Below are 27,888 nucleotides of genomic sequence, written 5' to 3'. Positions count from 1 at the left end.
CACCGTTTGTGGATGGGATCAGAGTGACAGGCAGGGCTACAAACTGTTTCTCCCTTTTGAGACGCAGTCACCGTCTCCTACCCCACTGGGTCAATGGGAAGCAGCAGAGACAGACCAGGTCTGAAGTCTCAGGACTCCGGCCCATGGGCCTGAGCGGTCTGAAGACTCAGAGAACATCTTACTGGAGCAGCCGTGTCGCTGAACTGGCTGACAAAGTCCAGATGCCCCACCAAGGCCCCGGACGCATGAGGGAAGCGCTGTGGGAGCAGCCCAGGCGGTCAGCTGCAGAGAGGACCAACGCCATGTGCTGGCCCAAGCGGCACATTCACCTAGCAGCACCTGGCTCTAACTCCTGGTCCGCAAACCATCAAGATACAATCAAATACTTACGCTGTGAGGTAGTTTGTCAGAAAAGATCGCTGGGGTGAAGAAACAAATAGCTCCCTTCCCGAGCCCACTCTGCAGACCCCCTGGCAGTGTCACACGTGATACGAGACTGCAAACAACCAACCTACCCCCAAAATCATTTTGAAAATATTTTTTAAATTCTTTTATTACTATTTTTTAAACAAACGGCCCCAGGGATAGGGGACCAGGGGAGCTGGGAGGAGGGCAGGTGAGGCCCCAGCCCCACAACCCCTCCCCGCCCACCCGTTTCCCCCTTATATATTTATAATCTATATACAAGGCCCGGGGGGAGGGGGCAAGGGGAGTTCCCTCAGTGGGGTGAGGGCAGCCCAGGCTCCTTGTCCCCTCGGGACCCAGGCTCTTCTGCACGCCGGGAAGACCCTTCTCGGGAAGGTGGGCCTGTCCGCTCCCAAGGCTTCGGCATCCAGCGTAGGGCATCAGGTGGGGAGGCCTGGGGGGTAGGTACATGTAGAAAAGCAAGCAGACTACACGCACCCTGGGAGGTCAGGAGTGAAAGAATGGAACTCAGGTGGCAACTCTGGAATTCCGATTCGGACACAAGGGAGTTTCTCCCTCACCTGCTGGTAAAGGTCAATGTGCTGGGTGCGGAAGACTCCGCTATAGGTGGAGGGTGGAGCTTTCAGACGGGAACTGAGGCCAGAGAAAGACCTAATGGAGGAAGAATGTTTAAGGCGAGCTGAAGACCTGCCCCCTCACCCCCAAAGAAAGAAAGGCCCTGGGGCTGGAAAGCCTACATTCCCAGGCCCTTCTCTTGCCTTCCAGCTGGAGAAGTACGTGATGACCCGGGTCCTCCAAGGTTGCTGCTCAGTCTTCGGTAATCCTGGAACGGCTTTAGTTCTACTGGGTGCAACTGAAAGGGAAAAAATCATGAGCCTCCTGCCTCTCAACCCATTCATTGTGAGATAATGAACCCCTACCCCTAACTCTTGGAGTTGACTAGCACAGTTCCTGTACCTTACCTCTGCTCGCCCCAAGCTAGGGGGGAAGGGCCTGGCAGGTGAAGGCAGCACCCGAGGAGCAGGTGGGGGCCGCACAGCCAAACTGGGGGGCTGCAGAGCAGGGCCCACAGGTAACAGAGAAAGAGGGGGCGGGGCAGGAGGCGGTGCTGGTGGCAGGGAGCCAAAGTTCACCACAGGTAGCTGGGAGTCCACCACAGGCAGAAGCATCTGTAACAAAAAATGCGGGTCTGTGTTGAGGGTAGGAAGAAACGTCAGAAAACCAGGGACAGAGTCAAATCTAAAAAGCCAGAGACTGGACAGAGAGACTGAAATGGAAAGATAAAAAGCACCTGCTGGGCTGGGGCCCCAGAGGGGAGGAAGCCACTTTGGCCACCAGGTTGCAGAGGAGAATAAAAATCCGAAGGGGATGGCAGATCCTGGCGCACCTGTTGGGGAACGGGGAGAATTTATGCAACTCCCTCAAAAGCATTCTCCTCTACCCTGAGCTCCCTAAGCCCAACACCGGCCCACCTCGTACCTGAAGCAAGGGTTGGTCAGGCAGAGGACTGGGGCAGAAGGCTGGAGAGTAAAGGAAGGAAGGTGGAGGGTAGAGAACTCCAGCTGGCAGCTTCCCCAGCTCCGTTGCCTGCAGTGCTGAGAAATCCAGAAACTGGCCCTTGACAGCTACCCCAGAGAGTAGTGCTGGGGGCGGCGCTGGGCCCGGGGGGAGGTACAGGGGCTGTGACCTGGAGAGAAATTGGGGCAAGGGGGAGGAAAGGCATGAGGGAGCCAGCGTCATTTACTCCCTTAGCCTGAGCACTGCCTTGAGTCCACTATTAGCCTTTGGTGCCTAGAAATGTCTTCCCCTTCCTGCTCCCCCGAAACATGGCTGCATTCCCTTCTGCTGTCCGCGGGCATCTTAGTCTCACCTGTGAGGGTGCACGGAGGGTGTCCCAGGGCGGACGCCCCCACTGATGGCATGTAACTGAGAGTCTACAGCTCCCCCCGAGACCTGCAGAAGAGTAAAGCTGGGATAGCTCCAGTTTTTCTGGCCCTTAAACGTTCACCCACCCCATCACCTACAGTAACAGCAAGGAGAAAAATGAAACAACAACAACAAAAAGGTTTTACAACTATACAAACTGGAAAGACTTCATTCTATTGCAAGAGACAGCAGGAAAAAAGGGGTCACAAGACAGGAAGCGGGACCTACCTGAGAGCTGGGAGGCCCAGGGCTCCCATAGAAGATCTCAGGGTACAGGCGCTGGCTTGAGGAGCTGAGCTCCGGGCCGCAGTGCCCAGAGCCTAGGTTCTTGGACTGTGGCTGTGGCTCAGTGGAGGCAGCAGCACTGGGGAGCAGCTCCCAGTCTCGGGACATGGGAGTGGCCTTGGAAGGAGACGACTTGTCAAGAGAGGTCTCCGGGCGCCCAGGCCACTCCCAGCCGCCTCTCCAGACCTTTCTACCAAACTCTCTCTCCCACGTACCTCGGTGCCTGATGCCGTTAGCTCCTTCTCTGCTTTTAAACTGTCTCCTACCACTAGGTGCAAGTCTGAGTCCTGTGATCGTGAGGCAGAGGCACATTGTCCCGTGATTCAGGTATGCCCTCCACGTTCCGTCTCCAGTCCTTCCCTTCCCTCCACCCAGCCCCCCACACCCAGAGAGAACCCACGCAAACCTTGTCACTGGTGCCAAACTGGACTGGGGGGCCGGGTCGACGGGAAGGCCGCAGGGAGCCGGGCTCCGGACCTGGGTGCCCGCGCTGCAGTCGTTCTGTGCCGATGGGACCAGGAGACAGAGGCTGCTCCCGGGGCAGCTCCTGGGTCGGGGAACACAGGAAAGTGGGGTGAGGGGAAGGCAATAGAAGCCCAAATAAAGGAACACCTAGGACGCACAGGAGGGGAGAACAAAAGAAGGGCTGCAGCCAGAGTCCCAGAAACACTCCTCTTACCTTTCTGTCTCCGTTAGGGGGAGCAGGTGGCCGTCTCCTGGGAGGTTCAGAGAGTTCAGAGCCAGGTGGACCCTCAGCAGGAACAGCATTCAGGGGTGAGGGGCCTCCAGGCCTCTTGGGGGGCCCCTCTGCTGCTCCCTTGAGTCCTCCATCAGGGGAGCTTCTCTGGCTGCAGGGACCTGATGATACCTGAGAATCCCCGCTCAGGTCCACCCCACTGTCAGACTGACTCATCTGAGAGGAGAAAAGGCGGCAGCTGAGTGGGGCAGAAAGCCCTCTGTACCCGAATAGCGTACACGAACGGACAAACTGAGGTAAGGAGACGACGACGTGAAGGAACCACCCCAGACCCAACCCTGAACAGGTGGGGAAGTGTGGTCAGTGCTCAATACAATCCCAGCTCAGACACTCCCTCCCTCCCACCCTCACTTACCTCTGTGCCAGCCACATCCTCAAAAGGGCTCAGGGGTTCCATCCAGGGCTCCATGGGACCAGGCCGGAAACTCTTCCGACTCGTGGCTGCGAAGAGCAGCGACAGGGCAGAGGGTGTGAGCACAGCCGTGAGGCCCTTTCTAGCCTTTGGCGGCCCCCCTCCTGCTCAGCCCCACTCACCAGTAGGCAAACGGTTCCACATGTGAGGGGTCAGGGCCTCCGTTCCTGCGTCTCTGGACTCTCCCTGAGGGCCTGGGCCCTTGGATTTTGGGCCCAAGAACCCAGAGCTCTGAGAAGGTGGCAAAGATTCCTAAAGGTGAGAAAGGCCAGAGGCTAAACACGAGCGAGCTGGGCACTGGGGCACGTAAGAAACTGGAGCAGAGAGGGACTCGCAGGAGGCATGTAATTACCAACACTGAGAGTCTGGGGGGAGGACAGTCGTAAGACCAGGAGAGTGAAGAAAGCGAGAGAAGCTTCAGAAGGGCAGTGAAGCACAATCTGAAGCCCCACCCCTCACCTCCTGCAGCAGCTCTGGTTTTCTGGGAGGCCGCTCCCGCCGTTTGGGGGGGAAGGGATCAACCCCAGCCGAATCCTGGGGAGTCCCACCCACCCCCCTCACCATCGGCCCTGGCTCCTCGAAGTGGAGGTCTGAGGAAAAGGGGGAATCTGTCAGCACTTTGCTCTACCATTTCCTCCTTCCCCAACATCCCAATCCCTCCATCCCCACAGACACCTCGCACCAGGGTCTCCATGCCACTCTTCCCGCTTCGACACCTGACCTCTGGGGACACAGTCTCACACTCAGCTCCTCCAGCTTACCCAAATTGACACCAACACCATTGTCAGCTCTCTGAGAGTCATAGCAAGACGGGGGCCGAGAGGAGGGGCCTTGGGGAGCCCCAGGCTTGGGCCTTGGGTGCACCCCTGGTGCAGCTGCACTCCCCTGGCGGCTGCTGAGCTGGGCCAGAGCCTGTTGGATGCCAGCAGGGTTGCTGTGGATCACTTGGTCCAGGCGGAAGACAGCAGAACTGCTGGGGGGAGGGGGAGGCAGAGGAAGCCCTGGGGCTCGCTCCTCTGGAGGGCGGCTGAAGAGAACAGATCGTCAACTCCAACATTCCCAAAATTGTCACTTCCCTACAAATCTCTCAATTTCTGCTCTTTACAAATCTGGGTTTTCCCAAGTATCTCTAAGAAGTCCCATGTACAGGTGTATCGAGTGGAGTAGGAACTAGGTGGGTGTCCCTATCCACTGGCTGTTGGTCCCTTCACCCAAACATGGGTGCACCCTAGTGCTTTCCTGAGCCTCAGGTCTCCCAGCTCCACCTCACCCAGCCTCCGTTCAACTCGTGCTCCCCCCCCCCAATTCCCCAAGAACAAACTCAGGTTGTCCCCACCCACCTTCGGTTCTTGGGCGAGGGCCAGCTCCTCTTGTCCCCTCGCCCAGGGCCGGTCCTCCCTCCAGGACCCCCGCCACCTCCACCGCTGCCAGCTTTGCTGCTGGGGCCTGGGCGACGGCTCTGCCTCTCCATGCCGGGCCGCTGGCTTGAGAAGCTCCGCTTACTTAGATCCTTTGCTCTCTGACTCAGGTCTCCGCAAGACACGCCTGGTCCAGCTCCACTGCCCCCACCCCCGGGAGTTCCCACAACTTTGGGGGTCAGCAGCACTGGTGGGGGAGCCTCCTTGTCCCCTCTCCGTTCACTGGCAAAGTCGCTACTTTCAGACGCGGTCTCCCACTCCTCATTGGCCTGGTCCGAGTTCTGGTTCGATAGGTCAGGAGACTTAGCAGCTGCCTGGCGAGGCAGTGGGGGCACAGCTACTGCCGCCAGGACCCCCTCTGGTCCAGGGGCAGAGGCTGGAAGGGCTGGGGAAGACAGCTTGTTCTCGGCCCCTCGGGCAGCACTCTCCCGGTCCTGTTTCAGCCTCCGAAACCGAGGTGGTTTGTCCTGCTGCTGAGCCCTCCCGTGTCGCCTCCTTCGGGGCCGCTCCCCATCTTCCACACCCATGCCCAGGTTGCTGCCTGTAGCGCTGCCTCTGTGGGCCATGGGGGACAGAGGCCCTGGGATTAGCTTCTCTTTCAGAGGTTCCTTACTTGGCAAAGCACCTGCTGGAGGCTTCTTGGGGGCCAGAGACTTGGTGGGAGGGCTCCAGCCTGGGCAAACGGGTGGAGGGGGCCGTCCTCCCCCTCGGCCACGGCGTGAAGGGACTCCTCTGGGAGTAAAGACTCGCCCACCCCGGGCAGTAGAAAAACGAGCCGGGGCTGGTGAAGGAGGAGCTCCTGACGGAGGGGTGGCAAGAGGGACCTGGGTGAGCATTCCTTCCTTAAGTGGGGGGACCTCTTTATCTGAAGGGGCCAGATCGCTCTCATGGGTCTCGCTGCCTGTCTCTGAGCCCCTCTGCCGGCGGCGCTTGGGGATTTCTTCATACTCAGAACCCTCACTCCGAGTCTCGCTGGCAGTGCGACCTCGCGGAGCAGGGGCACGGTTTGGTCCCTCTGCCCCACCTGTGCGCCCATCATCTCCACGGAACTCGCGGTAACTGCGGAACTCTCGGCTTCGGGTACCCCGCCCTCGTCCCCCATAGGTTCCCCGAAAACCTCTCCCTCTGGCAAAATACTCGCCTCGGCCCCGACCCCGGCAAGAGGTAGGACCCACTCTTTCATAGGAATAGTCCCTCCGAAGCCTTGGGGCAGGGGAAAGACTCCCACTCGGTGGAGTCTCCTTGGGGCCCCCACCCCCGATCTTCCCTTTTGCTGTCTTGAGTGGATCTGACTTCGGGACCTTAAGGGTTTCATCCCCCTGTTCAAGGGGCTTGGGAGGCAGCTCTTCGACTTTTGTAGGTGGTGGGGGTTTCTTTATAGGCCCCGCCCGGCGGGGAAGGGCCCCTGGCTCCTCTGGAGGGACCCCCCGGCGGCTGCTGCCTGGGCGCGGGCCCCAGCGGGTCTCCGTGCGGCTCTCTCTGCGGGGAGGTGGGGGACCTGGGCCTCCAATCCCACGGGTAGGCTTTCGGCCGAGTTCTGGCCCCGTTAGCTGTGGCGTTTCCTCATTGGGAGTTTCCTTCTTGGGCGGCGAAGCTTGTATCTTGGCTGCCTCGTCACTGCCTGGGGGCCAGGGGAGTGGACGGGGCCCTGGGGCAGTTGGCTCCTCCAGAGCGAAGCGAGAGAGTGGGGGCCCAGGGGCTCCATTCTCAGGGAAGCCGGGGTAACTGGCCAGATAGGGTGGTGGGGGAGGTACTGGAGGAGTCTCACTCCTGAAGAGGGAGACAGAAAAGAACAGAATCAAGTATCTCAGCACAAGGAAAACTAGAAGCGGGTGGGGAAGAGCGCACTTTATCATCACCTGGGCACTCCTCCCGCAGTTGCCCCCACGGCCTCACCCGTGACCCAGCCCCTGCCCTCCCAGCCCAGGCCCTTTCACTAGGAACTCACTCATCCCTCCCTCTGCTCACTCACCTTGTCCCCTTGTCATCCTCCTCAGCAGCCTGTCTCAGTGGTGAAGTAAGTGGTCGAGGGTCAGTTGATGGGGCAGTGAAGACATCTCCTGCCCAGGCCAACTTTGGGTCCACTGGTGGGGTGCCCCGATCCCTTAAGTGGGGGGCCGCGTGGCACTCGAATGGCTCAGAGCTCGAGCCGCCACTGTCTGAGCGCTGCCGGGGAGCTAGGCCTTAAGAGACAACAGCCCTTTCTCATGTGACAAGCTCTCCTGTCCAAAAGGCATCTCCCCAGTCTAATCCTCCCAGTCGGTCAGGTCCACAACATCAGCTCCTGTGCTACTTATTCTTGCTAAGTCTGGGCCTGGCCCACTCTCCTGAAACACAGTTATTCACCCAGCTTCCCTGTGAACTCATCAATCAATCCCCCCAAGTAAATTTCTCTCTAAAGAACGATTAGTTCCTTTCTTCCCCAAGTCCATCCTTGTTACAAAGAGCTACCTCAGTAGTGCTAAGCACATGCCCTGCCCCCTTTATCCCACAGCAAGATGTGGGCACCCACATCCCAGGACTGGAGGCCCCTTACCAGAGGGATGGACACCAGGAGGGTAGAAGTCCAGAGGGGGCCGGCCCTGGAGGAGCCGGGGGTCCACATAAGGAGGAATCATCATCCAGCGGGGATCAAAGTTCATTGGGGGCATGGGAGGGGGCCGGCCCAGAGCACCTGGGTATAGGGCCTTGGGGGGCGGCGCCTGTGGAGCTGGCACGGCCCCCACGGCCACGGGCTGAGGTGGAGATGGGGGCACGGGGGCAGGCGGGGTGGAGCCCTGTTGATGCTGCTGCCACTGCTGCTGCTGCTTTAAGAGCTGCTCCTGGGGAAAGACAGGACAGGCATCAAGGCTCCCTACCCCAAGACAAAAAGGAACTGGCATAAAAACAAGCCAATGCACAAACGTAACATGTACCTGCACCAGACGGAGACAGGACTGGTAGAGAGACACAGAAGGGAGCAAAGGGAGAGTGTAAACAATGGGGCGAGGGAGAGGAGCAGCCCACAAGAGAAGTACTTTGATCTCACCTGCTGCCGTTGGAAACGAGGGGGCAACAACTTCTGGTATTTTGGGTAGCCCAAGCCCTGGCTGGAGGCCTGCCGGGTGGGACCAGCCCCATCACCCTTGGGTTCCACCTTTGGGGCGGGCGGTGTGGCAGGAGAAGGAACCTCTTCTGGTGGCTCAGGACCCTCTTTTGAGGGCAGTTGGGGTTCCACTGCATGGATGAAAACACAATAGTCACAGCAGCCTAGTCCACACCTGTTCCATGAATACCTTCACGATTTCAGCTCTCATCTCTAGTTCCCTCTCTAAGCTAAGTCTTTCCCACTTACAACACAGGAAACACTTCACGGCCTCACAAGAGCCCGTGGTGGTGGAATTAACGTCCCATGAACCCGACACTTTCGAGTGCTGCTCCACACAAGGCTACGAAGTGCTCTTAGGTCACTACTTATTAAGAAAGCCAGGCAGCAAAACCTCCTCCTCCTCACCCCGACGGTCCAGCAAGTCTGAACAACTGCCTTCTACTTCACTTCCTCCTATCCTCGCTACACACAGCCTTCACCCAAGCAGAGGTGAAGCCTGCCACTTGGTAGCACCTACTCCCATCTCCATACCTGGGCTGGTTTCGAAGCTGCCACTGCTGGTGTCACTGGTACTGCCACCACCACTCACCAGGACGGGAGGCGGAACCACACCTGGAGTGGGGGCGGACTGGGCAGGAGGAGCCTGTGCTGACTCTTCCAGTTCTTTTTCTGGTGTTGGGGCTGGTGCTGGCGAAGGAGCTAGAGGTGTAGGGAGTTCTTTGGGTACAGCAGGTGGTGGCACTGGGGCAGGAAGGGCAGCAGGTGGGGCAGCAGGCTCTGCCTTGAGACGCTTGTCAGGTGCCCCAAATTTCTCATCAAGCCTCTTGAGTTTCTCCGCACAGGCTGCCCGACGCTCCTCCTGCATGCGGCGCTCCTCCTCTTCCCGTCGACGCCGGGCCCGCTCCACGGCCAGGGAGATCTCAGATGAAGACTGCTTTCGCCGCTGCCGCCATGCCTCATCCTCATCCTCAGGTGCTGGGGGCTTGCAGGGCGGGCCCGTGCGATCCTGTCAGTGGGTAGACCCAGCGGGGCCAGAGATGTGAGTCACTATGTTTCTTATCTCTCTCACAGAATGACCAACTGTCTCTACCTGTGGGTGCAAGGACCAGGCCTCAGGCTGATGGCCTCTCTGAGTAGGGACAGCGTCTTTATCCTAGTCTTTTCGTTCCTCTTCTCCTTTCAGACACACAAACACCCAGGCCACCTTGTTCTTACTCTCCAGCATATTAATTTCATCCAGACTCCCCTAACAAGGATGTTCCAAACCTTGTCAGATTCTCTAAAGCTTTAACTTCCTGCAGCCCATTTTTGACCCTTCGCTAGCTTCCTCTATTCCTGCTCCTTCAATACACAGCTGACATTATTAGCCACAACTGACACCCTCAACCCCTCATTGTAGATACTCACTGGGTGGTCCCCAGGAGGCCCCCAGTTCCCAGTAGGGCCCCGGTGAGGTGGGAGTGGGGGAGGCTTTGGGGCAGGAGGCCCCGCCTCTGTCTCTGGAGGCCGAGAGGTTTCTGCCCAGGCCGTCTTGGGAGGGGGAGGTTCACTGCTGGCGTGGGTGCCCTTTTTGCCATCTGCTTCAGGAGGCCGTTCTTCACCAGCAGTTGACTGGGACTCCTTGCTGTGAGCAGACCAACAGTGGAATGAAAATCAGCTGCAACCCAGCTCCTTAAGAGTGTCCTGCCACGAATGAGAACCCTAGACCCTCCGCTCCCCAGAGGCCCTAACTCACAGGCCCTCAGCTCCCTCCTCTTCAGAGTCTCGCCCATCTTCCTCATCACTGAACTTGAGCTTTTCAGTGTAGTCAACCTCCTCATGGGCCCCTGAGAGGAAATATGCAGGGCAGTAACCAATCATTCTGCTTTCAAATCTCAGGTACTTTCTAGAACACAAGAAGTAACCTGGAACTATGCAATGGAACGCACCACCACCACCGCCAACCCCATCCCCTGAAGTCTGGACCCACTGGAGCCTTGCCGTCCTCAGCCCTCTCATTCACGACCCGGAACTGACCCTCCCCGATGTATCTGCATTTCTCCCACACAACACCCCATTTTTCCTCATCAGATTTTGTCTTTTAAGACCAAATTGCTCAATCCTTAATATTCACTTACCTGCCCAACCATCGTCATTCTCCTGGTCCAACTGATCAAACTCTTTCAGATTATCCTCTTTAAGAATGGAAGGCCGACCCACAGGCTCTATAAGGCGCATGGGCGGCCCTGAGCCCCGGGGTCCTACCACACGGGGAAAACGGCTGTGTTTAAAAAAGCGAATGTGAGAGAAGGTAAAAGATGATGTGGTGCATAACCACGTACAACACTGAGCCTTCTGGCTAGAATACTATCCCTCTACCAGTAGGCTTGCCCCATCCCCAAGCACAAACCCAGACTTGGCATTACTCACCTGGGCCCATCAGGAGTGGGGTATCGGTAAGGTCCCTGGGGTCCATAGGGTGGAGGGAACGGGAGATATGGGGGATACATCTGCAAAAGGGCCCAAGAGCAGCTGCTCAGAAGAACGGTCAAAGAGCCTGCCAGCTCCCTAAACCCATCGTTCTCCCTGGTCATCATGTCCTAGGCTCCTGCTTTCCAGCTGTTCCCTCCAAAGCCTAAATCCTAATTTCTAACTCCCTAGCTTCCAGTGCAACCACTCCAAAATAAGATATCCAGACTCACGAAGGGCGGCATCATTCCTCGGTAGGGAGGGAACTGGGGTGGGCCAGAAGGCTGCAGTCCCCCCCGGGGATCGTGGCCATGATGATGTTTGGAGTCTGGGCCCTCCAGTTCATCGGGGCCACGCCCACCTCCGTCCCTCCAAGTTGCAGAATCTGTGTTTTGGAAAAGGCACAGAGTAAACAGCTGAAAATGATGGGGAGCACTTAGCTCTGAGATAGAATAAGGTAATGTCCCAGCCAGTAGGTAACCCCTCACCCACCAACAGCCTCCCTCCCAAATGGTAGCCACTCACTTTGGGGGCGGAGGCTTGGTCCGGGCCCAGACGACTGTTCGGCAGACTCCCTTTCCTTGGCAGCCTTGTCCTGGTCGCCAGCCGCCTGCAGGGTCGGAAATTCCTCTCGAGAGAATCGTGACAGTAGGCTTGATGCCTTTCCACCTGTTGGGGTTGGGGAACAGGAGACAGAAGTACATGTACTGAGGATGCACAACGAAAGGGGGAGACTCTGACAGGTACCAGATCACCAGATTCCTGCCTTCAAACCCACCCCCTTCTCATTAGGTGCTCATTCCCCAAGAAGCGCAGTTCTGGGACACCCTCCTCACCCTCAGACAAAACGGACAAACCTGCTCACGTGCCCCCGTGAAGCTAAATAAGGACCCCAAAATTCAGCCAGCGAGGACTGAGGACACTTCAGGAAAGGCACGGTGCAGGGCTCCTGCCTACCACGGTGCCCAGACTGACTGCCCCACACAGCCCCACTCTCACCATCTCCATGTGCTCCATGGGTGGCGCTGGTTTGTGCCCAGGACTTTACCCCGCTTGGAACCGAAGGAGTGTTCTGGGGAAGCAGATACAATAAATGGTGATATAGGTGAGGAGCTACAAGCTATGCTTGTCCCCGTCTCTTCATTAACATCCAGTTCCTCAGATACCTCGGGGACTGCTGGGGGTCGTTTCGGCTGGTTCGAGGCAGGCGTCTGTGAAGCCGGCAGTGGCTGCGATTCCGGCGGCTGAGCAGTTGAGGCATCGGAACTGAGGGGATAGAAGATGGGAAGGTTCTCCAGAGCCTGAAATGCCTCCTCTACTTCTCCACCGGAGGAAGACAGAAACTGAACTCAGGACTATTTGCTACTAGTTACAAACATTAGGGCATGATACTGTAGCTCAGTGGATTGAGCTTGGACTGCAAACCAAAGGGTCACTGGTTCAATTCTCAGTCACAGCACATGCCTGGGTTGTGGGTCAGGTCCCCAGTAGGGGGAGCATGAGAGGCAACCACACACTGATGTTTTTCTCCCTTTCTCCCTCCCTTCCCCTCTCTCTAAAAATTAAAAAAACAAAAAAACAAACAAACAAAAAAACACACATGCCACCACCAGAACCACATCACCCTGTGTAGACTGCCACATTTCTTCATGCTGCTTCTGTCGGACAAAAACCTAAGGGTGCCATTCCTCAGTCATCTAACAGGAATCTGGAATAGGCAGGAGAGGGGCTTCCCTCTTTGACTCAGGCTATGTGGCTGCCAGGTTAGACCAAGCCCAACTCATCCTGAAGTTCAAAGTAAAAATACTCATCACTCTAGGTCCCCCAAACCTCTCTCTACCTCTTGGGGTCGGACTGCTCCTGTTTGCTTGCCCATCCTGTTCCGTCTTTTGGCACTAGTGAGACGTTGGGGTCATTGCCTTTGTTCTCAGCTTTCAGGCTTGGAAGGTTGGCTGGGGGTGGCATACGCCGGGCAATAGCAACTTTCCCAAGACTCTGCAGGCCATGGCGAGGGGCAACTGGAGAAAAGGTAGAGAGAGGGTAAAAAAAATGCCTCACACAGGAGATCCTCAGTGTCTTACTGCCCAACTTCTCTTAGAAACATCCCTTTCTCTGCCCTTCTCAATCTCTGAAACCCTACTGAGAAGGCTGAGAGGCATCACATCCAAGGCTTCTATGTGAGACGGTTGATCCTGGGCGTGCAGGGAGCAAGCTGGCCCCAGACTTCTCCAAGTCCACATTTCTTTACCTTTAACTCTTACGTGTCCAAAGACACGCCTTTGCAGGAGAGTAATTGGTGTTTACCCAAACCCAATGTCCCCTACAGGACCCAAGATAAAGTTGGGGAGGCTCTAGTGTTACTTTTTTTTGGGGGGGGGGGTAAACTGTGTTGTAGCCATTTCCCTTCAAAGGGCTCTAAAATATAGGCCCCATTCATGCTCAGCGTCCAATGATTAGGAACATCTTTGCAGGACCCTCACCAGCGGGTTTCTGGATCTCTAAGGATTTGCCCTTATATGTATCAAACAGGTTGAGCGAGGAATACTTCTTTCCATCCTTTGCCTTGGCAGTCGGCCCCGAGCGATCGGACATTGCGCTGGAAGCTCATTGAGTATGTTGGGTCCTGCAGGCACCTCCCCCAAAACGTGCCGGAGCCTGTGGGCCAAACATCAAGTGTTTCAGTTTCTGCTCCCCTTCCAGACTCCAACAGAAGCTTGACGATACCTTTCATTCTCATTAGGAGCCCAGGTATGTGGCCCTCTGGTATCTTTTCCTCAAGTCTATTCAAAACTCCCCAGTCCCTTTAAGCAACCACAATCTACTCAGCTCCCACAGAGCCCAAACACCTCTTGGCAAGAAAATCCATTAGAAAATCTAGCATCCTCCTAATATAAATACTACAAATACTCTCCTCTCTCTACCAATCGATAAAGGAAGGTAACCTCTTCATTATTCCCACAACTAATCATCTCTTCAAAATCACTTCAGAGACCCACAATAAAACAGGGCAAGTCCAAGCCCTGGAGAAACTGGAGAGAGACATGCAGCTCTATCACGCAAGGAACAGAGTTCTAGATCCCCGACTTACGAGACACTAACTGTGCACCAGGCTCCATTCCCAGCACCTTACTCCCACCTGGAGGAGGTCTGCAGGAGGGTACGCTGGGAGTTCTAAGGATTTTTATGAGCTTGCTCAGCCAAACTAGGGGTGTCAGAGAACTCCTCATGGGACGGGGGTTCTGCACACTCCCAAGGTACAGAACCCCAAGTATTTAGAACACCCCATCTTTTCCTACACTTGCCCCAATCCCAGCTCTTGGGAAAAAAATCTTGTCTGCGGGTGCCATGCTGGCAGGTTCTGGCTTACGCTATGCAGATATGAGAAAAACAAAGCACTATGGAGCCACTTCAAGAGTACCCTGTAACCATGAGGCCAAGGTCAAAGCCAACTTCATTTTCTTACCCTCAGTAAGAAATGCCAACAGCAGTCGTTTCTTTTCCTAATATCCCCTGCTCCCCGAGTAGGCCAAACTCTGCATGGTGAGTCGCTCTGGGAGTGACCAGGCATTCATTTATAAGGGGGTACAGTGTAAAGGAAAGAGATGGGAGGTGGTGGGAAATTCAGACAGCTCCAGGATGAAAACTAAAATTGGAGAGTACTTTAAGACAGGTTAATCTAACCTAAGAGGATGGAGTTTACTTTTTAGTTGTTCAAGGAGGACAATCTTTGAAAATAAATATATGAAAGAAAAGGGGGTAGAAGAGTCGGGAAGACTAATAAAAGACTGAAAGTAGGTGAGAGATAACACACGTAAGCAGAAATTGCAGGAAAAGGATGCAGCGCAAAGTTAAGGCGATAGTGTCAAGAGACCCAGAAAAGGGGCGGTGGGGTAGTAAAGAGATAAGCACTAGGAAAAATGAGACAGGAGGGGGAAGATGGAGGAACACAGACAGCAAATATGCGGTATAAAAGCAGGGTTCCAGAGTGGGAGTGATTCGACAAAAAAAAGAGCGTTAAGAAGGGGGCCCCTTGCGCTGGGTGATGGGAGTGGGAAGGAGACTCTCTGAGACCATCGGGCGGGGCCCATCCCCGAGCGGTGGCGGCGAAGGTGGCCCACAGAGAGGGGTGAGATGTCAGCAGCACAGCGGAGGGTGGGAGTAACCGGTCCAGGAGAGAGGGTCGCCCCATTAGGTCACGAAGGTGGGTGGGTAGGGGCAGGCTACGGGCTCACAGAGGAGCTGAAGGTGCTGGTCCAAAGTAGGTGGTATCGGAGGGGGAGGGGCAAGGCAGGCCCCGGCGGTAGGAGGACAAAATGGCGGCGGCTAATGGCAGCTTGTCCTCCTCTCCCGCCTCCCCCCCTCCCGGCGCGCCACCGCCGCCGCCGCCGCTGCCGCTGCTGCCACCACCGCTCCCGAGCTGGAAAAAGGCGTAAGCACTCGGCTCATCCAGACTCACCTGGCCGGGTGTGCGGGGGTCCGGGACCGGGCCCAGGGGCTCCCCGGGGTGGGATGGCGGTGGGGCGGGGGCGGATGGCGGCAGATGGCGCCGGGTTCAGCTGCGCCGGTGTCCCTCGTTCCTCCGCGGCAGGGCTCCGACTAACGGCCCATCCGGGCAACCACCACCCCCGGGAGTACCCACCACCTCCCGCCTCCCTCCGCGTCTAGACACGCCTCGTTATTTGCATATAGGGCGGAGCGCTCTCCATCCTATCCCACTTTACTTCCAGGGCTGTTCTTATTAAAAAAAAAAAAAAGCAAATATGCATAAAAAGGAGGGACTTACAGGTACTAGGATGCTGATTGGCTGAAGGGGCGGGCCTCCTGCGTCGGCCGTTGAGACGTGTAGATGGGGCGGGAATGTGGCGCCAGTCGGCGGGGCATTGGGGCGCACTATTTACACTGCGGGGAGAAAGAGGCGGGGCGTGCGTCGTGCGTCCGTGGAAAGATGGGAGCGGAGAGACGTAGGGACGCAGAGAATGAAAAGAAACGATGCCGCGTTGGTGGTGCTTTCAGTGGCGGAGTTGGAGCAAGAGGACGGGGCGGAAGGGATTAGCCGCCGGGGGCGGAGCATATGTAACCATGGAAGAGTCAACTCAAGCGTCCTTTTGCGATAGGTGAAAGCACCAGAAGGGCGGGGCCTTTCATTTATTAAATCACGTAATGCAAATAAGGTGGATAGACAGGCCAATGGAAGGGTCCAGGGGAGTGTATCTTTGGCGTCGCGCCGCTTGGGCGATCTTAAGGCAGTTCTATTTATTTGCGTAGTATATACAAATTATTTGAACAAAGTTGGTCTAGGAATGACCTACTCATCAAAATATTGGCAACCAATGACAAGACGGACACTTAACTTTGTAACCTGTAATTTTCAAGAAAATATTTGTATATCTGATATTGTTGGTAATTTGCATTCTCTTTACAGTCTCATGGTTTGAAATAGCATTTACGTGCTGATGCCTCCCAAATGAACTACATCAGAGACCTCACTTTCCAATTCCAGGCTTGTATACACAGCTATGTACTTGTACTTGACATTTCCTCTTGAGTATCTAATACATCATTTCAAATTCAGTATGTCCAAAACTTAACACTTGGTCTTCAGCCCCTCAAAACCTGCTCTATTCACATCCTTCACCATCTCAGCAAAAGGCAACTTAAAAATTCCAGTAAGGTAAAAAACCTTGGAATCCTCATCACTCCTTTTATCTCACTCCGCACTGCCAATCAGTCAGGAACTCCTATCTTGAGAAAATACTCAGAACCCGGCATCTTCGCTTCCACTTCTTTCACTTCAAACTCAACCATCCTTAACTCTAACTGGGATTACAGCAACAACCTCCTAATTAGTCCTCCTGAGTTCACACCTGTTTCTACCGTCTACATATTCTCTACATTGCAGCCTTTTTTTTTTTTTTTAAAGGACTTCTTCACTTAAAGCTCTGTGATACCTCTCTGTTTCTCTCAGAATAGAGGCCTAAATTTTTACAGAGAATTATGAGATCCTAGATAAGTTGGCTCACTTTTATGTCTCTGATTTTATTACTCTCTTTACCTACATCAGACATATTTCCCCTTGGGGCCCTTCTGCTCCTTTTCCCTCTGCCCAAGTGGCCTCTTCTGAGCCTTCCCCAAAGCTAACTACTATCCTGACTTCTAACAACATGTATTAGTTTTATCTGTTTTTGTACTTTATACAAATGGAATTGTATAGTAAGGGCTCTTTTATGTCTGTATTCTGTTCAACGTATTAATGAGTTTCATCTGCATTGTTACATGTAGTTATAGTTTGTTCATTCTCATTGTTGTATAATAATAGTCCATTATGTGAATATAACCCAATTTATCTTGCCCTGGCTGGTGTGGCTCAGTGGATTGAGCACCAGCCTGCAAACCACAGGGTTGATGGTTCTATTCCTGGTCAGGGCACATGCCTGGGTTGCAGGCCAGGTTCCTTGTTTCTCCTTCCCTTTCCCTCTCTCTAAAAACAAATAAATAAAATCTTTAACAAACAAACAAACAGTTTTTAAAAAAGATACCCAGATCTTCTCTTTCCTTCTTGGTGTTACCAGAGTTGTTGTGAAGATTAAATGAATTAATACAGAAAGCATTTGGAATGATATCCAATATATAGTAGGTGCTCGATAGAGGTTAGCTATTAATTTTGTTATATTCAGATATTGTATTCAATTCAATGCTCTCGTCCTTGTCTGAAGTGCTATGCAGCCACTGCGGCATGCTTCGGAATGCCAGCCTGGCTTCACCACTGAGAAGGGCCAAGGTGGGTGACCTCAGTGGCCCATTCTGTCCTCAGCACATGAAACAAGCTGGGCCAATTGGATTCTCTCTTTCCAGGGTGTCAGGAAATCTGAAATAGTGGCCAGTGACTGGGGGTTGCTAGTTTCCTTTGAGGAAAGGTCCAGGAATGGTTTTACTGAGTCCTTTGGCTTCTGCCTTCCCTGTGGTTGGCTATCTAACCCTTTTTGCCACCCTGGGACCCTGTATCCCTAACATCTGCCCTTAGTACCCTCCTAATTCAAGCCCCTTTTCCCTTTATTAGCTGGACTGTTTTGCAGCTTGTCCCTAAAAAGACCTCGAAGACTCACTTAACACCTAAATTGTCAGGCTCTGTAGTGTTATGAATCCTTTACTCCATCCAGTTACACCAGTTCTTCCATCATCCACGTGCCCATTTATCCATCAATCCATCCACTCAATTTGAGGGCTTATGATATGTCAGGCATTACAGGATGGATCATATTATCCTTATTTTCAGGTGAAAGACTCAGAGAGGCTGAGTAATTTGTTAAGGTCCCAACGCTTATAGGGATGGAGAATGTTGGTTCAAAGTAATCCTTGCTCTTCACCACGGGCCTGGGTGGTTTTCCTTTTTTCTTTCCTTTGTATCTATCTATCTTTCTTTCTTTCTTTCTTTCTTTTCTTTCTTTTTTTTTTTTTTTTGGTACATGTCTTTTTATCCCCTCTAACTTCCTTGAGGTCAAGGTTATACAAGGGGGGAGGGGGAGGGAAATAATGTGGGAAAGAAGGGAAAGGGTCGTAAATGAACATGTATAAAGGACCCATGGACAAAGCCAAAGTGGGGAAGTGGGGTAGGATTGAGGGTGGGAGGTGGGGGTGGGTAGGGTGGGGGAAAGTGGTGGTAGAAAAATGGAGACAACTGTATTCAAACATCAATTTAAAAAAAGTATTATACATCTGGAATCCCCCTTGGCATACAAAATTCTCTCCTGTAGTAGACATTACTTATCTCGGCAAATCCTTGCTTCCCTTCTTCCCTCAAAGATGCTTCACTCCTTTCCAAACCCAGGGCAAAAAAATCCCCCCAAAACACTGACCAAGCTGACTTGATCTGCAGAAGGAGGAGAATTTATTTTGGTTTGACTTTGGCTCACAATCTTGTCTTCTTTTTTTGTGTTGGGGTTATTAGAAGCACCTTCGATCCCACCACAAATCAGGGCAACTCAGAGATAGCTTTCTTGGCTGGAGGACCCTTTGGTTTCTCCTGCTCCCTTGCTTTCTCTTCGTACATCAGGATCCTGGTCAAGATGGGAAGAGACACAAAGATCAGGGAACGGTCCTCTCAAGAGGATAAATCTTATGCTGCTATGAACATCCAGGAGAAGATGGGGGTAGGACCTTGGACGGGTTCCTCAAAGGATGGAAGAAATGGATGCTGGGTAACATGTAGAGGGTGAGCCTGGGGTGGGGGTGGGGACAAAACAGGTAAGTGTAGGAGAGGTTGAAACTGGACTCGAGGGCCTACCCTTGCTCGGGCTTTCCCCCCACAGCAATCCCCTCACATTTTTAGGATGGCAGATCTCTTGCCCAACATCATCCTCAGAAAGTCAGAGTAGTTGAAAGTCTCCCCAGAGTCACCGGAAACCTCCTTGATTAACTTCTTTAGTTCCAGGTGGGTCTTGGGTACCCCGAGTTTCTCCAGCATTCGCTTCAGAGACATGATATCTGGAGATAAAGGAAGGGGGTGACAAGATGGGAAGTCTCCCCTGCACCTCCACATTCCCATTCCCTTTTTCTTATCCTGGAGGCCTTTCCCACACCATCAGTAACGGAACACTGTGGCAGAGACCTCTCTCTTCCTAGGCCTGCACACTTCCCCAAGTCACCCTTTTCTCACCGATATCTCCGTTTCCATTCAGGTCAAACTCCATGTATTTCTCTGGGTGAGGGGAAAAAGCAGAGGGTGAGCTCTGGCTGGAAGGGCAGGAGCAAGACAGAGGACTGAGAAAGAGGTTGCTACCTAAAGCTCAGGAGGTTGGGGAGTTGAAGGGCCCGGTTAAGGTACCCTGAACTTAGAGGGGCTGCTGAGAGGGGCTGGCCAGGGAGGGGGACTGCAACCACAGGAACAACAGAGGCAGCCTTCCTTCATCCCACCACAAAAAGTAGACTGTGTCTCTGCTCCCTCCCCTCTGTTCTTGGGGAAATCCGACCCCCTCACCTCCCATCCACCCCTATAGTTTTCCCCTCACTCTTGAAGGCTTCCAGTTTGGAGGGCAGGTCCTCATCACTGCTGTACTTGGGGTCATCCAGGAATTGCTGCGGAAAAAGCCAGAGACACAGTAGGCCCTCCAGCCCAGGGCCTCTTCCCCCAGGCCCTGCCCCCTTAGTTCTTCCTTTTACCTTGTTGATTTCATTCAGGCTCTCTTCCTGCCTGGCCTTCAGCAGCCCAAAGGTTTTTCCTCCTGAGGGGACACAAAGGCTAATGTGTCCTCACCCCCAGACCAGCCCAGGGCCATCACAGTTGTGCCTCCCTAGGCCAGCTAACTGCCCTCCTAGCCCCTGGCCCACGCTGTTGACTCCTTGCTCACATTTGAGGCTTCTGCCCATCCCACCTTTCCTACCCTGTAAATCCCTGGTTTGGCTCATGGCTCAGCAGATGCTGGTGGAGATAGACAAGCTTGCTGTTTCTCCGCCTGCTGCTTCTGCTCTCCCACAGCCTCCTGGGAGGCCTCCCTCACAAACTTCCCCTTTCCCCGCATTCCCTCCTCCTCTACCTCCAGGCATCACTTCCCCATCAGCTTCTGCTGACACCGGCAGAAGGGGGAGCTAAGTGTAGATGGAGATGAGAAAATAACATTCTCTCAAGTTCCTTTTAAGGAGAGCCCTATGTGTGCACGAAAGAAATTTCTTGATAAGCTACTGGAGGTGTGGGGGAAGGGCAGACCCCAGGGGCATTTATTCTCAGGAACAAGTGGTCTTTGAACAGGTCCAGAGATTCAGGTAACTCTAAGGCCTTGCATTTCCTCCGGTTTCATGAATCTGGGCACACAGTTTGGGAGAGGGAGCTGAGGAAGGGCTCCCGACTGGGTTTTTCTGTGCTTGGGAGAAGAATCTAAAGTCCAGGAGGGTGGCAAGATGGGTGTAGGGTCTGGAAAGGAGAGAAACTTCATTCCTGGTTGGGCAGCTCCAGAGAGGCACTTGGAAATAGGGAAATGTCTGACAAAGGCATGTTAGTTTATTTGCTTTAGGATGTACAATGTAGCATCCCCTCATCTTATTCCCTTTGAATTCTTTAGTAAAATCTGCAGAGCTCAGGAACTTGAGAACTGAAGTAGATTCTTTAGAGGAACTGAGAGCGGTGCTGAGAGAGACTGCATTTATGGACACAAGGGTGGCCCTGGCCAGTGTAGCTCAGTTGGTTGGAATATTGTCTTGTAAACCGAAAAGGTCAGGGGTTTGATTCCTGGTCAGGGCACGTGCCTGGGTTGCGGGTTTGGTCCCTAGTTGGGGCACCGGCAGGAGGCAACCAATCAATGTATCTCTCTTACATCAATGTTTCTCTCCCTCTCTTTCTCCCTCCCTTCCTGTCTCTCTAAAATCAATAAGCAGCCCTGGCTGGTATGGCTCAGTGGATTGAGCACAGGCCTGGGAACCAAAAGGTCACCAGTTCGATTCCCAGTTGTGGGCCAGTTGGGTTGGGGGGGTGTGAGGGGGCAACCGATTGACCTCTCGCACATGGATGTTTCTCCCCTTCTCTTTCTCCCTCCCTTCCCCTGTCTCTAAAGGTAAATAAATAAAACCTCAAAAAATGTCCTTGGGTAAGGATTAAAACAAAGACCCGGGCGAGGTCAGCATCAGGTCAGTGTGTGTTCCTGTGGGGGTAGCCCTGATGAATGCCCCCCTAGGCAAAGCTTCAACTCCCTTGCTGCTCTGTTTGACTAGTCACTGCTAGGAGAGGTGAGGACAGAGTGTCCTGTCACTGAGACACTTTTGCGCAAACTCCCTGCCCAGAGCTCCATCCCCTCTGCCCCAGCATCGATCAAGACGCCTTTCCTTCTCTCCCTCCACCTGCTCCCCTTCTGCGGCCTCACTTCTCTCTGTGCTCTCCCTGACCCGTGCAGGTGGGGGGAGATGCTGGAGGGGACTTTGACGTAATTTTTGATTAATTAATTAATTTTTTATCCTCACCTGAGGACATGCTTATTGATTTTAGAGAGAGGGGAAGGGAGAGAGAGACAGGGAGAGAAACACCCATGTCAAAGAGAAAGATATCAGTTCGCTCGCCTCTGGCACGCACCCCAGCTGGGACTGAACCTGCAACCCAGGCACGTGTCCCAACAGGGCATCACCCCGCTACCCTTCAGTTTACTGGACCGCGCTACCGCCAGCTGAGTCACACTGGCCAGGGCAGACTTTGGCTTCTTGACTACCCTTTATTGCCGCTGCTTCTCTCCTTGGAGAGAAAGCTGGAGCCCTGCAGTCCCAATGGTCTCGCTGCCGGGTGGGGGGAATTGATTTCTTCATGCATACGTTCATTCAACAAATACTTATTGGGTACTAACTATATGCCAGGTGTGCTTTTAAGCCCAGTGAGCCAAACAAGTGTAAACTCTTATCCTCGGGGACAGTCCAACTGGGGAAGAGAGACAGTCAAAATAAATATATTGAAGGCGGTGGGCGCCCATGGAGAAGACGTGAGGAAGGGCGGCAGGACGTGCTGTGGTGGACTGCGGTTCACTGGGTAGTAACATCATACAGGTTTCAGGTGCACGACTTTGTAATTCAACATTGTGAGCTCACCATCCGAAGTGGCGTCTCCTTCTGTCACCGTGTGTTTGATCCCCTTTCCCCGCTTCCCCTACACTGCGTTCTTAAATAACTGTGTTCTTAAACAGGGTCGTCAGGGAGACTTCACTGAGAAAGTAATATTTGAGCAAAGATTCCAGGGAGGTGGAGGAATAAGCCATGTGGATATCTGGGAGATCATTTTAGGCAGAGGGAGCAGGAAGTGCGAAGGTCCTGAGGTGGCGTGTTTGGGTACCTGGAGCATTTGTGAAGCAGCAGGGAGGACAGTGTAGCTGGAGCCAGGTATGTGAGGAGAAACAGGCAGAAGATGAGGCCAGACTGGGTAGGACTATGGGGAGAACTCTGGCTTTTATTCAGAGTGATGTTGCCTCTCAAAGTGGTCTTTTTTTAAAGTTTATTTGTTTGTTTGTTTGTTTGTTTATTAGAGAGAGGGGAAGGGAGGGAGAAAGAGAGGGAGAGAATTACCAATGTGTGAGAGATACATTGATCGGTTGCCTCTTGCCTGCCCCAGCTGGGGACCTGACCCACAACCCAGGCATGCGCCCTGACTTGGAGTCAAACTGGCACCTTTTGGTTCACAGGCCGGTGCTCAGTCCACTGAGCCACAGCAGCCGGGGCTCACAGTGGTCTTTCCATCCAGGATGGCTTGGCAGACTACCACGGTGCGATAGAGCTTAGGTGCTCAGAAAAGTGTCCTGTGCTGATGTGACAGCTGATCTGACCATGGGACAAAAATGAAAAGCAAAGAGTATCTAGCAGGGCAAGTGGGTGGCAAACTGCACTTTGCTTAAACACAGACGTGAGGGAGGCCTGTGAAGATGAGACATGAGAGAAGACACCTCCCACCCTAACTTGGGGCGGGCCCCTTGGCCACAGAGAGGGCTGGTGCGCAGCAGGTAGGGCTGAAGGAGACATGGGGCCCCTGGGCTGAGACCTGCCAGGGCGCCGTGTAGGGGCTACCGCAAAGAATCCACTGAGCACTTCGAAATAGGGAGAGATAACCCTCTCCTTAAAGCAGGCGTTCTCGGCGAGCAGTCCTCCCACCACCAGCACTCAGAAGCACAGCAGAAACGCGCATTGCTGGGCCCCAGCCCAGACCCACTGATTCAGAGACCCTGGGGTGGGAGCCTAACAAGAGCTTTTGTAACAGGTGCCTCAGATGATTCTGACACACGCTCAAGTTTAAGAGCCACTGCCGTAAAGCCATAAAGTGGTTTCCAAGCCTGCAAGGCTGCTGAACCCGGGCTGCAGGTGTCAACACAGCTCAAGCACAGTTCAGTGGGTGGTGGGACTGGTCAGCCTTGGATGCAGAAAAAGGGAGTCACTGAGGCCAGGGTGTTAGTGTCTGGCCGTGCAGTCATGGAGAGAACGATGAGCTGGCTTAAAAAGTTACCTGCTGGGCCCTGCCTGGTGTGGCTCAGTGGACTGAGCACCAGCCTGCGGACTAAAAGGTTGCCAATTAGATTCCCAGTCAGGGCACATGCCTGGGTTGCCAGCCATGTCCCCAGTTGGGGGCGTTGAGAGAGGCAACCAGTAGTTGTTTCTCTGGCATGTTATATTTCTCTCCCTCTCTTTCTCCCTCCTTTCCCCTCTCTGTAAAAATAAATAAATAAGTAACTACCTGCTGGAAGTCGGTGACATCAGGGTCCCTTATGGAACTGGCACTGTGTCATGATGTCTCCAGAAGCTAGAATTCTGCTGGTTGCAATCAGGCCCTGCAGAGTGTGTCTACAGGAAGTGAGTGCACTGGCCAGAAAGCTTGTCTGGGTGTGCGCGCTGGAGGCTTTCCGTTTGCCCCTCTGTTCCCCCTCCCCCTCCACCCTGCCCAGGAGACTAGCCTGTGCAGACCACATCAAGGGCACCTCTGGCTTCTAGCTGTTTTGGCTGATGGAGAGCCTGGCAGAAAAACAGTGGGAGGACATCAGGTTGAGAGCGTTTGTTCCTCTGGCCACCTTCCACCAGGTCACCTCAGGCTGGCCGAAACCTCCACCTCGGGGCAGTGCTCCTCTCCAGGTAACCTGCTGTGCAGGACTATGTTCTTCCAGGTGTTGGCAGGCCTTGGAATTCATTTTCGGTGGTCTGTGAACTTGGAAAGGAAGAATTGCGCCTCCTCTTCTCATGTCCAACATTGCACGTGTTGCCGAAGGCGGCTTCGCAGTTTCAAGTTCTCGTCGAAGCCAAGCAAAGACATTGTTTGCACTGATGTCTTTATTTATTAAAATCTACCTTCAACTCTCTTGTATTTTAAATGCCTTGCCTTTTATCTAATGTGGTAATAAAGAAGTACAGGGTTTATGCTTTCTCAACTTTTTAGTAATATTCTGATAACTGAAATTCAATATAATTGGTTTGCTTTGTATGATATATTACAAATGAGTAAGACTCCCCGCTGGAACCAATATTCACGGACTGTGAAGCACAGCACAGGGAATGTGGTCAATAATATTGTAATAACTGTGAAAGGTGCCAGTTGGGCAATGCAGTTAGTGGGGGATCACTCATAAATTACATAAATGTCTAATCACTATGCTGTACACCTGAAACTAATATGATATTGAATGTGCACTGTCATTAAAAAATAAAATGAAAAATAATAAGAACAACAACAAAAAAGACTCCCTTCTGGAACCTGTCCCTCCCCTCATCCCTGGGGCTTAGGCTGGCAATATCCCTGTACACCCACCCCACTCCCACCTTTGTAAAGAAACCATCTCCAGCCCTGGCTGGTGTGGCTCAGTGGATTGAGTGCCAGCCTGAGAACCAAAGGGTCGCCAGTTGATTCCCAGTCAGGGCACATGCCTGGGTGCTGGCCAGGTCCCCAATAGGGGGCATGCAAGAGGCAACCACACATTGATGTTTCTCTCCCTCTCTTCCTCCTTTCCCCTTTCTCTAAAAATAAATAAAGAAAAAGAAAGAAAGGAGGAAAGAAAGAAAGAAAGAAGGAAAGAAGGAAGTAAAGAAAGAAAGAAAGAAGGAAAGAAGCCATTTCCTCTAAGTAGCCTGATTGGAGGGCTGTGTTCTGTTGGGACCCTGACTAATACTATGTGTATGTGAGTGTATGCCTGTGTGCACATGTGTGCACACACGTGTGAGTGTGTGGTGTGCAGGGCTGGGAAGAAACGGACCTTTGCAGCTCTATTTCCCACTGGAAATGAACGAAAAGGGTGTCCGTCCTGGTGTGTGAACCAGACCGTGCAGCCTGGTAAGCCAGAGGCCCTCCCTGAGGAGAGGTGGGTAAACAAACCAGAATTCCTCCACGCCCACAAGGGTCAGCTCTGTAGAACCCTAACCCACTCACTTACGCTCCTTTGCCAAAAGCCTTTTCTAGAGCTTTGATGGGAACACGGCAGCAGTTTATTTCTACATCTCCCCTCTTTTCTCCTGGAAGCCTCGTAGGTCGATGAAGAGGTTGGAAACACACACATACACACACGCACACACGCTGCATTTTCAGTGAAGCTAGGACACACGGAATACCTACGTACTCCAACGTCCTTGTGGGGCCCAATTCAAAGCTGAGCAGGCAGCTCCCAGCAGCGCCTCAGGGAAGAGCAGGGAGGGGGGAAGCCAGTGATAGTCCACAAACAGCAAATAGTCCTTCCTGGGAGGAAAGGCCTCGCCCCAAGAGGGAAAAGCCAAGGGCAGGGCTACCTGAACAGACTCAGCCCTGGTAAAGGTCAAGTGAGAACGTCTTAAAGCACCCAAAGCAACCCAGGTGTCTCAGAAATTGCCAGGAAAATTCTCCTCCTAGCATTAAGTGTATCATCACTTAGGTGCACTTGGGAGATGGCCATCTGTGAGGCCTCCGGTGAAACAAAGAAGCCTAAGGTGGCGGTGGACCCTTGCTTAACAGGGAGAGGTTCTCAGAGGAAAGGAGGTAGTGGCTACACAGAGGTGCCAAATTTAAAGGAAATAATCCATGGTTATGGCAAAAGGAGAAACCCTTGAACTTGTAAATTTGGAAAACTATTCTGGGCTCTCTCCCTACCTCCAACAAGGTCCTCTGCTAATAGTTCAGAAAAATCTGGCTTATTTCAACAGGAGTAACAAAAAGAAATGACTAGCCCTGGCATGTATGGTTCAGTGGATTGAGCACCAGCCTGAGAAGCAAAGGGTCGCTGGTTCGATTCCCAGTCAGGGCACATGCCTGCGTTGCAGGCCAGGTCCCCAGTTGGGGGTGCATGAGAGGCAACCACACATTGTTTCTCTTCCTCTCTTTCTCCCTTCCTTCCCTTCTGTCTATAAATAAATAAATAAATAATCTTTTAAAAAAAAGAAGAAGAAATGACCAAAGCTTCTGTTCAATTAACTATGAGGAAAAAAGGTTAAAAAGAAAAAAAGAGCACTCCAATTTACTGACAGATGACAACACACCAGAAGTGACACAGTTGGTGGAAACTGTAGCCAAAATTCCATCATGAACTGGAAAACAAAATTCTGTGTGGCATTTTAGTAGAGACTAAGGCCACCCGTCACAGGTGCAGGTACTCAGGAAAGACGTAGAGGAAGGGATGAGCGGGAACGGGAGGAAAGAGGTAGGAGAAACATATAAAGCATTTCAAAAATGAACACTGCATTTTATGGGAGGGGAGAGACATATGCTATACATTTCTAATTTTGAAAGTCATAAATGACTGCTGGGAAATGGTTTTCTTCTGTCTTTAAAACGGAGTAGCTGCTATCATGAACAGCTCTTGCGAATGCTTTTATTGTACTGATTGAGATGGTCATACGGGTCGTCCTCCTTAATCTCCTCATGCAGTATGGACAGGAACTAGGAATTACGTGGACAGTGACTTGCTTTCCCAGATGAAGACTGCTGGGTTGTTTGATATTATTTAGTCAGTTCTGGCTTAGGATTCCTAATGTTTTTATTGTTCTTTTTTTCTTGTATCTATATTCACGAGTGAAATTGTTTTATACTTTTCCCTTTTTCAGATTGTCTTTGCCTGGCTTTTGTGTCAAGGTTACATTATCTAATGAAATAAGTTGAGAAGCTTTTCCTGTTTTCTGATTGCTAGAATAATTTTTATATGAGTGGAATGATCTCTGTTTTAAAGATTTCACAATGATCTGGGCTTGGTGGTTTTTCTGGTGGTTAAATTTTTAACAACTGATTCATTTCCTTCATGATTATAGATACATCAGCCTTTTGATTTTTTCTTGAGTCAGTTTTGCTCATATGTTTTTAGGACATTATTCGTCTTATCAAAATTTGCAATCTAAATACTGTATCTGACATTACATTCCCTCTAGATTACTTATTTTTGGTCTGTGCATTTTTTTCTCTTCTTTTTCTAGTATTTTTAGTATTAGTGGTCTCTGTAAATAAATGTTTGCATTTTGCTTCGTTGCTTCTGTTTCATTAATTCCTAAAGGTGTTACTGTGGGGGTTACTTTGTGCTCTTTTTCTAAATTTTTTTTAAAGAGAAGTTTATTTAGAAAGTTACAGACGTAGAAGGGGTGAGTCAGAGGCCCAGGAAACAAGGTGCAGAAGCAAAGGAAGGGCCCTTGGAACTTAGGAGAGAGTAAGGCAACGGGTAACGCACCAGCCACCAGCGGGGAA

General features: G+C 52.6%; 2 protein-coding genes and 1 pseudogene across 6 annotated transcripts; all 3 read right to left on the bottom strand.

The window, feature by feature from the left end:
• Nucleotides 1-535: 535 nt before the first annotated feature.
• On the bottom strand, nt 536-15,405 carry PRRC2A (proline rich coiled-coil 2A). 4 transcript variants are annotated; one of them, XM_045193125.2, is made up of 31 exons: nt 15,217-15,405; nt 13,241-13,415; nt 12,601-12,778; nt 11,927-12,026; nt 11,760-11,832; nt 11,286-11,429; nt 10,994-11,145; nt 10,722-10,801; nt 10,430-10,572; nt 10,048-10,138; nt 9,720-9,936; nt 8,844-9,318; nt 8,253-8,440; nt 7,761-8,046; nt 7,197-7,407; nt 5,147-6,994; nt 4,568-4,833; nt 4,266-4,396; nt 3,929-4,058; nt 3,750-3,835; nt 3,317-3,550; nt 3,044-3,184; nt 2,853-2,924; nt 2,581-2,754; nt 2,297-2,379; nt 1,906-2,113; nt 1,718-1,813; nt 1,389-1,595; nt 1,185-1,279; nt 987-1,077; nt 536-904 (listed from the first exon to the last, which is right to left on the bottom strand). In XM_045193125.2, the coding sequence occupies exons 2-31, from the start codon at nt 13,350-13,352 to the stop codon at nt 719-721; spliced, it is 6,498 nt and encodes a 2,165-aa protein (XP_045049060.2). In that variant the 5' UTR covers nt 13,353-13,415; nt 15,217-15,405; the 3' UTR covers nt 536-718. The 4 variants fall into 4 exon arrangements, with proteins under 4 accessions (XP_045049060.2, XP_024413547.2, XP_045049061.2 ...); XM_024557779.3 differs by having other exon boundaries at nt 536-859; XM_045193126.2 differs by having other exon boundaries at nt 4,568-4,776.
• Nucleotides 12,934-13,050, bottom strand: LOC112302518 (small nucleolar RNA SNORA38; annotated as a pseudogene).
• A 3,074-nt stretch (nt 15,406-18,479) lies between the features above and the next one.
• On the bottom strand, nt 18,480-20,269 carry AIF1 (allograft inflammatory factor 1). 2 transcript variants are annotated; one of them, XM_045193128.3, is made up of 6 exons: nt 20,138-20,269; nt 19,917-19,978; nt 19,735-19,832; nt 19,414-19,490; nt 19,079-19,241; nt 18,480-18,814 (listed from the first exon to the last, which is right to left on the bottom strand). In XM_045193128.3, the coding sequence occupies exons 1-6, from the start codon at nt 20,160-20,162 to the stop codon at nt 18,730-18,732; spliced, it is 510 nt and encodes a 169-aa protein (XP_045049063.2). In that variant the 5' UTR covers nt 20,163-20,269; the 3' UTR covers nt 18,480-18,729. The 2 variants fall into 2 exon arrangements, with proteins under 2 accessions (XP_045049063.2, XP_024413759.2); XM_024557991.4 differs by having other exon boundaries at nt 18,486-18,814; nt 19,414-19,455; nt 19,766-19,832.
• Nucleotides 20,270-27,888: the final 7,619 nt, after the last annotated feature.

The sequence above is a fragment of the Desmodus rotundus genome, chromosome 11 (assembly GCF_022682495.2).
Source record: "Desmodus rotundus isolate HL8 chromosome 11, HLdesRot8A.1, whole genome shotgun sequence".
Classification (NCBI taxonomy): Eukaryota; Metazoa; Chordata; class Mammalia; order Chiroptera; family Phyllostomidae; genus Desmodus; species Desmodus rotundus.
Note: the sequence above shows the minus strand (reverse complement) of the source record. Positions and strands in the feature narration are given on the sequence as shown.

Excerpts from the sequence above, each read along its gene's own strand:
- PRRC2A (XM_045193125.2), bottom strand. The coding sequence starts at position 13,352 with ATGTCCGATCGCTCGGGGCCGACTGCCAAGGCAAAGGATGGAAAGAAG. Across the intron at positions 12,779-13,240 it reads AGAGATCCAGAAACCCGCTG|TTGCCCCTCGCCATGGCCTG; the intron begins GTGAGGGTCCTG and ends CCTTTTCTCCAG. Across the intron at positions 7,408-7,760 it reads TCCTGGTGTCCATCCCTCTG|GCCTAGCTCCCCGGCAGCGC; the intron begins GTAAGGGGCCTC and ends TTGTCTCTTAAG.
- AIF1 (XM_045193128.3), bottom strand. The coding sequence starts at position 20,162 with ATGAGCCAAACCAGGGATTTACAGG. Across the intron at positions 19,491-19,734 it reads ACTATAGGGGTGGATGGGAG|CCAGAGCTCACCCTCTGCTT; the intron begins GTGAGGGGGTCG and ends CTGCCCTTCCAG. Across the intron at positions 19,242-19,413 it reads GAATGGAAACGGAGATATCG|ATATCATGTCTCTGAAGCGA; the intron begins GTGAGAAAAGGG and ends CTTTATCTCCAG.